A 9,804-nucleotide genomic window follows, 5' to 3' on the forward strand; every position below is an offset into this window, starting at 1 on the left:
GCATGGACGTCCGATGGAAGAAACCAGCCTAGATAGTGTGCATACGCACTCACCAAATGCATTCAAAAACCGAGGAGTTCTTAGCACGGTGAGAAGTTCGCCTTAGCATCCTGGCGTCGATGTATTCACCTCTTTCGATGAACAAAGAGATTCTAGGCATAAATAGAAATCTTATGGAAAAATTTCCCCATGATCGCCTAGTGTCTCCCATTTATATTGATAATCTTGCGTTCCATTTCATTCAACAAATGCGGTGATCCTGATCTTAGATAACGAATCCATGCTTCAATTGGATTGAAAAGAAAGAAACGTGCAATTACGGAGGGTAATGACTTCGCAGAATCGACTCCCACAATTGAGGAGTCTTTTAAGAGGGGATCTAAATCGAAAAGACCCGAAAATTTCTGTTTGGGTTGAATCGGGCTTTTTCGCTGGCCCTAATTACCATTGTCCAATCAATACGAGGATCATATACTTAACATGCACGTGTCATGGGCTGGCGGGTTATTGACCGCGGAATGGCCCGTGCGGCACCTGATGAGCCGAGAACTTCAGACAAACCTTCTAAAGTTTGTTCCTAAGAAGAGTATGGCAAATGTCATCCTCACACCATAGCATATCATGGTGAATATCATCCTCACACCATAGCACCACGCCCAGCTTAGTTAGGGTATTCAGTCCTCGGCCTGCTATGTTCTCGATCAGAGAAGCTAATCCCGCCTTCAGAGCTCTATATCTAAGAACTCCTCATACAAATGCCCAAACGCTCGGATGTCATTTCTACAAATCAATTGCATCATCCCTCTGCATCACTTGCTTTTCACTCCGATGTCACAGGGCTCCACTCTTTAGCTCACAAGGGTACGGGAATTCAGTTCGCGACACATGCACGAGGATCGAAATAAATCGCACCGGGCTCACATTCCGGGCTGAGAAAATCGTGGCCCAAAAAACCTCGAACCGGGCCGAATATTTTTTTATCGAAACCCGGCCCGTTTTTCTACCGGAGTCGGTGTACAAGGCAGTCGACGAGCCTCGGCTACACTCCTCGCCGTTGCTAATTGCCGAGCTAGAGTCGCCGGCGGCGAAAACGGCCGGTAATGGCGTCGCAAAATCGACTCCCCCAACTGAGGAAGGACGAGATCACAGGGCGGTGGGTGATTTTCTCGCCGGCCAGAGCCAAGCGGCCCTCCGACTTCAAGTCCAAAGCCCCGGTCACGGCCCCGGACCCGGGCTCCGACCACCGCCGGCGGTGCCCCTTCTGCTCCGGCAACGAGCACTTGTGCGCCCCGCAGATCTTCCGGGTCCCGCCGGACCCGAGCTCCGATTGGACGATCCGGGTCATCGAGAACCTCTACCCTGCGCTCGACAGGAACCTCAGGGATGCCGACTTGGACGGCGGCGGCGGCGGCGCGGACGTGTTGCGCGGGTTCGGGTTTCACGACGTGGTAATCGAGACTCCGGACCACTCGGTGCAGCTGAGCGATCTGTCGCCGAGGGAGGTCGGCGACGTGATTCTCGCGTGCAAGAAGAGGATCCAGCAACTCGTGACCTTCGATTCGATCAAATATGTACAGGTTCGTATTTTGTGGATGGAAATGAATGTTTCTCGTTCATGTGTTTGCTGATGCAGATCATGGGGTTGTTTGGAGCCCATTTATCATTTGTCTGAGTTCTTTGCGTGCGTGTTAGATTTGTTCAATTGCCCTTGAAGAGCTAGTTCTTTGTATTGCAACTTATGCCGATCTTAGTATGCTTTTAGCATCAGATATAGTTGAATGGTCACTTAAGAACAGATGGTTCAAGGCTGAGACGATTTTGGATGGACTAAACTGCTGTATCAATCGGGCCTCTCTGTTGTTAGTGTGTCCTTGCTTTAGTTAAAGCCTGTACTTAGTTTGATTTGGTTTTCGTTTTGTGGTTTTGAAGGTTTTTAAGAACCATGGGGCGTCGGCCGGGGCATCTCTAAGTCATTCTCACAGCCAGATAATTGCTCTTCCCATTGTCCCTTCCAATGTTTCGGCTCGGATCGAGTGCCAGAAGGAGCATTTCGATCGGACGGGGAAGTGTTGTCTCTGTGAAGTCCAATTGAACGAACTTTTGATTGATGAGTCGGCTCATTTCGTTTCGTTCGTTCCGTTCGCTGCCACATTTGCTTTTGAGATATGGATTGCGCCGAGGGATCACTCTCCTCATTTCCACGAACTAGATGATGATAAGGTCGGTCAGATTGTTTCTTTGCAATTTCCTGCACGCTTGTATTTCTGACCTTTTTTTTTTCCTGTGATTTTGTTGGGCTCAAGGTCCCCAATATTGCCTATTGCATAGCAACAGCAAGCAGCGACAAAGTAACACTAATTTGACTTGGTTAAGGGCCTTGATATTGCCTGTCGCGTAGTACCAGCGAGTACCAACACTAACTTGACTTGGTTAAGATCAGTTTTACATCTTCTCTTCGGTCATTGTATGGATGAGCTATTAAGTATTGTGAGTGGAATTCAAGTGTGAATCAATTAGTGAATTCAACTTAGTCAGTTGTAGTATCTACAGGATCGAGGTTTGTGAGTGAGTGTTTCACTGAGGGATCTATGAGCTGGTTTAAGAGATGTAATTGAGATACTTTTGAAAGGATTGTTAAGGTTTTGTGGTGAATTTGTGATTCGGGGTGGGTAAGCTCCAAATATATTTATTTGCAGAAGATCTCAACTTGACTAGGGTTCTCTACTTTAGATGATTGCATACAATTACTTATTTTTCATCCATGCGGTATTGTTCTATTAATGTTGAGATTCGGAGAACATGAGCTGAATAAATCTTAATAACTCGGAACCTTGTCAGTTTCTATTTGACTTTTCGCTCTGCGTTTACTAATGGGTATCTGAACTGGCCTTCTAACTAGTATTCTCAAAACCTGCTTTGTCTTCATTTTCAGGCTGCTGATCTTGGAGGCATACTGAAACTCATGCTTAGGAAGATATGTATACAGTTGAACGATCCGCCGTTCAATTTCATGATCCAGACTTCTCCGGTTCACACTCCTGGATCCGAACTGTGTTCCACTCACTGGTATTTGCAAATAGTACCTCAGCTAACTATTGCAGCGGGGTTTGAAGTCGCGACAGGTTGCCACATAAATCCAGTTTTCCCGGAGGAAGCTGCAAAAGTTTTGAGGGAAGTCCATGTCCAGATGTAGTCGGGGAACGTAAAGCATTACTAACTCAGATTGGCCAATGTGCTGAAGCGGGTTGATCTTGTTTGCTGTTCGGTCTATTTATATACTTGTATACCCTGAATTCAATTGGATCGTTTAGCTTTGGCCTTACTATGGCGCTAATCTAATTCGGGATGATGCATGTATGAGAGAATACAATAAAGCGTACCGCCAATGGTCACTGGCTCGATGTTTCTCTACTGCAGGATGAGCTATATGAAATAACAGAAGGTCTTTGTAGTTTTTGACGCTTGAACTCTGTATCCTCCTCACATTGTTCCGCCACGCTCTTGTTGCTCTCGTGGCATTGCGGATCGCTTACTCGAACACCCAAATAGTTTCGCGCACAAGGAATGGATTTCCGGGAAAGGGAAGAAAGAGAAGTTATCTGATTGTTGCTCGATTAGTTCGGCTATCAGATCCAAGCTCCGGGAGTACTATGCTAATCTCAATCATGCAACTTCACAGGTCTAAGGTTCAGATCGTATATCCACCGAGTAAATCTCAAATATATGTGTTCCAGACCGTCTGTCACATTCCCCTTAAATGAAGGTGGATGGAGATTAAAGGCCTACGTTTGGTTCGATGCCGATCGCCAATGCGACGAACTTTTTAGTAAGCATTTCTCGCTCATTCTAACTCGAATATCTGCCCAAAACGTCGAACTTCATTCCTGCCGCATCCTCTTTTTCCACCGAACCCAGATTCGCCACGCAACGTCATCGGCCCGGAACCGAAATCGGCTTCCATATATGTCCTGCGATTGCATAAACGTAATCCTGGAAAAATTTCGAAACTACGCAACACATTACTTCGTATACAGACAAATGACGTCCTGAGTATGCAGATTTCACTGGGGGGAATTTGCTTTGAAAAAAAAAACAAATTTCGATGATTGGAGCCCAGCCCAGCGAATCCGGGCTCGGCCCGGCCCGTTTCGGATTCGAAAAAAATGGCATCAAAAGCTCTCTCGCCTTCCTGATGTTTCCACTAGGTTTCTGCTGCTGGCGTTCCGGTTTCTTGAACTTGAAGTCGCATCGCGCTCGCAGAGGCGGGAGCGAAGAGAGAGAGAAGAGGGAGAGAGAGAGAGCGGAGAGATCGAGCGAGGTGAGTCCAGCGACTCGTCGGAGGGTCGAAAGCTCGAGCGGGTGTTCTTCGCGGCGGGACTGCAGAAGAAGGAGGAGGGAAGGGTTCGGGAGAAACGAAGCAGGCGCGATGCAACCGTACGGCATACAGGCGATGCTCAAGGAGGGGCACAAGCATCTCTCCGGGCTCGACGAGGCCGTCGTCAAGAACATCGACGCTTGCAAGCAGCTCTCCGCCATCACCCGCACCTCCCTCGGCCCCAATGGTACGAGTCTCGATCTTTCTTTTTTGGGCTTCCCCTCTTTCATTCCGGGTCGGCATTTCATTCGCGGGGTCTTGCTTCTCTCGTGAGATTGCGAAAAGTATGCACCTTTGCAAGTTTTTTTCTCGGATTTCGTGCGTCCCCATGATGTTCGATCTTTTTCGTTGATTCCCGCTGGTTGGCGGCGAGGCGTTGCCTCTGTTATTAGCGATTTAAGTTGGTTTAATCAGTTGGTAATTAGTTAAAGTGTGATTGTGGAATGAAATGGCGTTTCTTGATCTAAACGGTTGGCTGGAGATGATGTTGTTCGAGTGGTAGTGTCCGCACAATCTTGGTGCCTTATCGCTACTTGTCCAGGCTAGGAATATCCGATGTAATCTTTCTAAGCAGCCCTCTTCCTGTGATGGGAAATTTTTTGTCAGGCATGAATAAGATGGTCATCAATCACTTGGACAAGCTCTTTGTGACGAATGATGCCTCCACGATCGTGAACGAGCTTGAGGTCCAGCATCCCGCGGCGAAGCTACTGGTTTTGGCTGCCAAGGCTCAACAAGAGGAGATCGGTGACGGTGCCAATTTGACGATCTCTTTTGCGGGAGAGCTCCTCCAAAATGCGGAGGAGCTTATTAGGATGGGCTTGCATCCGAGTGAAATTATTAGTGGTTATTCCAAGGCCATCAACAAGGTAAATGCAGTTTTTCTAGTAGTGTGCACGGGTAGTAAATTGATGGTTGATTCTAACTTTCCCTCTGGGTTGATTATGTTCACAGACATTAGAGATACTGGACGAACTGGTTGAGGCTGGTTCTGAGACTATGGATGTACGAAACAAGGAGCAAGTTGTTTCTCGAATGAGAGCTGCAATTGCTAGCAAGCAATTTGGACAAGAAGACAGATTATGCTCACTTGTTACCGATGTATTCGCTCTTTCTCAATCCTGCCTTTGTATATTGGGATTCTTCACCTGTCCTTTTCAATTGTGCTAATTATATGCATTTTGTCTTTTATAAGGCTTGCATTCAAGTGTGCCCCAAGAACCCAGCTAACTTCAATGTGGATAATGTCCGAGTTGCAAAGCTTTTGGGTGGCGGTCTGCATGACAGTGCAGTGGTTCGAGGTATGGTCTTGAAAGGCGATTCTGTTGGGAGTGTTAAGAGAATGGAGAAGGCAAAGGTTAGCTCTTGTCTTTAAAAGGTTGTTTATTTGCAGGTTGACTTTTATATTTCAATCTTAACCTTTGCTGTACTTATGCTGTGGCCTTAATTTCACGCTTCTGACAATGTTGATGTATTTCTTAAAATGTTCAGCTCAGCCAGACATTTGTATATCAATATGAGGAAACCGTTGCTTTAGATTAACTGCAGGTTGCTTGTGGGTTTTTGTTCACACATAGGAAAACTGATTTGCTTGGATACATGACCTCATCATCCCATTAGCTTTTCAGTTTAAAAGTTCATGTGCTTGTGAATCTGGGTAGTTATTGCTTTGTTGTTCCCTATGATGTCATGAATGGCTTATGGAGGTGTTATGATTTTGATTCAAGTATTTATACTTCATCTTCACTTAATGAATTTAGGTAGCGGTATTTGCTGGTGGTGTTGATACATCTGCTACTGATACAAAGGGAACTGTACTTATACATAGTGCCGAGCAGGTAAGTTTATTAAATTTCTTTGGGTATTTCTTGAAGGAATAATTGAGATGGTTGCCTTTGAGTATTGCTTTTTTGAGGGACTCTTCCAGTTTTTAACTGGATATCCTCTTTAGGCTCTGCATTGTAGAAGTATCTTAATGTATATCTTCTTTCGTTTTTATAAGTAACTTTTATCTTTTTAGTATGGTGATTTTGTGATTCAATCACTCTTTGAGGAGGATGGAGATTTCAACAAAAAATTAATGCTTCACTGCCGATGATGTTAAAGCACAGATTGGGAAATGTTGCTTAACTAGTGAAACTGCTGGAAGAAAATAAATCACCAAAATACCTGAACATTGGAGTGTAATTGGTAAACTTGCTATTGGATATTCTCTGCATACTAATATGAGAGCATTGGCTGTATCACCATATGCATGCGTGGCAGCTTGATTTTAAGATTTCTGCAATAAAAATGTGGCATTGTCAAGTAGTTGAGGGACGATCTGTTTGCAATTTTTTTTTCTTAAGAATTGGTGCGGTGTCTATCTTGTCAGCACTGAGAGAATACAGCTTTTGTCATTTTCAATGAGATGAAAACCTCAAAATGACATGAATTTCTTCAAGTTCTATTGCCCTGGGTTCAAATTCCTTATTTTAACAACAAAATTAATGTCTTTTGGTCATGAATGTTTCACATTATGGTCAACTGAATCCATGTTACAGCCATAGCAGTTTTAGCGTTTTCTGTATGGTACGTAGCAACTTTCATCATTTACTTGGACTTATATTAAAGCTGTCATTAGAATCCTCCTATATGTCTGTTTGTAAACACACCAATCTGTGGCATGTTGTATCTTGTAGCTTGAGAATTATGCAAAATCTGAGGAAGCTAAAGTGGAGGAGCTGATAAAATCAGTTGCCGATTCGGGTGCAAAAGTCATTGTTAGTGGTGCTGCAGTTGGAGAGATGGCATTGCATTTTTGTGAGCGTTATAAGTAAGTCTCTCTTCCATCTCCATTTTTTATTTTACTATGCTGCTCCTTGATTTTTTTTTTTGGCTCCTTGATGTTGTCATCTCAAAATGTGCGAGAGAATCATAATTTGATATTGTGCTAAAACAAGAGTCCAGATGATTTCCTGTTATATTGCCATACTCTATGTTGTTTTGCTCCTCTTTGGTTTCTTTTTGGGACCGATTCATTCTTTTGATATCACTGTTGTCACTTTCAGGCTTATGGTCTTGAAAATCAGTTCGAAGTTTGAACTACGGAGATTTTGTCGTACAACTGGTTCTGTGGCTATTGTAAGCATTGGGCCACTTTATATTTTGAACTTATGAACCGTGTGGATTGCTGAAAGAGTTTACTTTTTCTTTTTATGTGTAAATGTTGCAGTTGAAGCTGAGCCAACCCAATCCTGATGACTTGGGATATGTAGATTTGGTTTCTGTTGAGGAAATTGGTGATGTGAGGGTATGATTCAGGTGTTAAATTGGTCAGGCTTCTGCCATTACCTTCGTACTTTGAGTGCTTCATCTTAGATATTTCTCCTTTATTTTTTTCAGGTAACTATAGTGAAAAATGAAGAAGGTGGAAACTCTGTCTCAACTGTTGTTCTGCGGGCAAGTACTGATAGCATATTGGATGACCTCGAAAGAGCAGTTGATGATGGAGTAAATACTTACAAGGTAGCTTTTGTCTGAAACGGGGACTCCTTTGACTTAGTCGTTTCTTGATCCATGGACTGAAATTCGAGTTTGTCGTGCTTTAATTTTGTGATACAATCTTCGTTGATTACATAGAGATATTGATGCACCATCATTTCTTAATGCAAAATTTTGTCTCTAACAATACCCTATCTTAACTCAGGCTATGTGTAAGGATAGTCGCATAGTCCCTGGTGCTGCTGCTACGGAGATTGAGCTGGCTAGAAGAGTGAAGGAATTCTCTTTCAAAGAGACGGGGTACTTCTAATTTTTCCTTTTTTCATCAAGCTATCGAATGGAATTCAAATCTTTGATTTTTTTGGTGTGGATGTGACTATGCTTAATGATGGTTGGAGTTAATTCTTGTTCATTGGATTTGTGTTGGTTTTTGCAGGTTGGATCAGTATGCTATTGCAAAATTTGCTGAGAGCTTTGAGATGATACCTACGACACTAGCAGAGAATGCTGGGCTCAATGCTATGGAGATCATATCTTCTCTATATGCTGAACATGCAAACGGAAATGCCAAAGTGGGTATTGACTTGGAGGAAGGTGTCTGCAAGGATGCCTCAGTTATGAATGTCTGGGACCTTTATATCACAAAGTACACTTCTCCTTCCTTTCTTCTAAGTACAAGTACTTGTTTGGATGTAGGGTGTTTTTATTTACCTAGTATAAGGTTATAATCAGTTGAGTGAACCCAATTCTACGTGCAGTTTGTTCAGCCTTATGGTTTATTTGTTTGCTATGATAAAGGTAGACATGTCGTTTCGTTGATGGTATATGGGGATTACATTGTTGGGCTTTTATCCAGGTTTTTTGCTCTCAAGTATGCTGCTGATGCTGCTTGCACTGTACTTCGGGTCGATCAGGTACCTTATTTACGTACTGTTACGTTGCCATTTCTTCATGTCTTTTTTAGATTCGTAAAAGGAAAATCAATTTGTTTGTGGAGCTTATATTTTGCAATAGTGGATTGGTAGCTATGGTTTCCTTAAAGTCTGATGATGACTGATGCTGTTGGTCCTCTGAAGCAACAGCGCAGTGGTCCACTTTTGTTCTATTTCATCTGCTAGGAATGTTTTTATATGTGCAGCGGATATATAATGTTGGTGTCTTTAAGTTATACTTTCATAATTTAGTTCCTTGAATTTCAAAATTTTGCATTATGACCTTCTATTTTGTGTGCAAGAAAGAGTCATCATTTATAAGTCTATTGAGTACGATGGGTGCCTTTAGCTTGTGGACATTGATTTGACTTGTGCAATGGCAGATCATAATGGCAAAAGCTGCTGGTGGCCCAAGGAGAGAACAGCCAGCTGGAATGGACGAAGACTAGTTTTGCACAAAATCATTCCTGATTGTGGTCTTTTTGCCTACCCTTTATTTTTTCTTAGACAAATTTCTTCTTGAGCTCAGAGAGTCTTGTTAGCTTTTCTTGGCCTAATTGTGATGAAAAGAAACATGCATGGATGTTTGTATATGCAGACTTTGCCGTCTGCTGTCTGCTGTATCATTCTACGTTGCAAGATGGATTTTCCCCTCAATTTTGGTTGGAAGGGATAAAACATCTATCTAGCTACTTTTTCCCTGTCCGTATTAATGAAGTCAGAATTCGTTGATGATACAGTGCAAGAAGCGCTTATATCATGGAAGACTTCCCAACTAATGATAATTTGCCATCAGGTTTTCTTTCTTGTTGGTTGGAATTTGCCATCAGTTGGCAGACCTCTCTCTATGCAAATCATGGAAGTTCCTTGTGCTCTCTGGGTTTGTGCTCGCTTGTGATGGAGTCGTTCATTATGTGACTTTGATGTTCTTGCTTATCGTTTTGATTTGGTCTTTCGTGCTCTTGCCAACTTGGATAGGTTTTCAAGACTTGGGAGAAAAGTCGTGAAAGCAGA

At 43.1% G+C, this 9,804-nt stretch overlaps 2 protein-coding genes across 2 annotated transcripts; both read left to right on the top strand.

Annotated features, from left to right (window-relative positions):
* Positions 1 to 1,032: 1,032 nt before the first annotated feature.
* LOC115674584 (ADP-glucose phosphorylase) lies at positions 1,033 to 3,467 on the top strand. Its single transcript, XM_030597009.2, has 3 exons — positions 1,033 to 1,577; positions 1,930 to 2,220; positions 2,933 to 3,467. The coding sequence occupies exons 1-3, from the start codon at positions 1,101 to 1,103 to the stop codon at positions 3,191 to 3,193; spliced, it is 1,029 nt and encodes a 342-aa protein (XP_030452869.2). The 5' UTR covers positions 1,033 to 1,100; the 3' UTR covers positions 3,194 to 3,467.
* Positions 3,468 to 4,196: 729 nt separating this feature from the next.
* Positions 4,197 to 9,522, top strand: LOC115674583 (T-complex protein 1 subunit theta). Its single transcript, XM_030597002.2, has 13 exons — positions 4,197 to 4,562; positions 4,982 to 5,244; positions 5,330 to 5,476; positions 5,571 to 5,732; positions 6,136 to 6,213; positions 7,057 to 7,190; positions 7,426 to 7,498; positions 7,590 to 7,667; positions 7,760 to 7,882; positions 8,064 to 8,158; positions 8,295 to 8,504; positions 8,715 to 8,772; positions 9,174 to 9,522. Exons 1-13 carry the CDS (start codon positions 4,427 to 4,429, stop codon positions 9,237 to 9,239), a joined length of 1,623 nt encoding a protein of 540 aa, XP_030452862.2. The 5' UTR covers positions 4,197 to 4,426; the 3' UTR covers positions 9,240 to 9,522.
* Positions 9,523 to 9,804: the final 282 nt, after the last annotated feature.

This window comes from Syzygium oleosum, unplaced genomic scaffold (assembly GCF_021117445.2).
Source record: "Syzygium oleosum isolate NSW1041296 unplaced genomic scaffold, Sole_v2.1 Sole_v2.23, whole genome shotgun sequence".
NCBI classification, from domain to species: Eukaryota; Viridiplantae; Streptophyta; class Magnoliopsida; order Myrtales; family Myrtaceae; genus Syzygium; species Syzygium oleosum.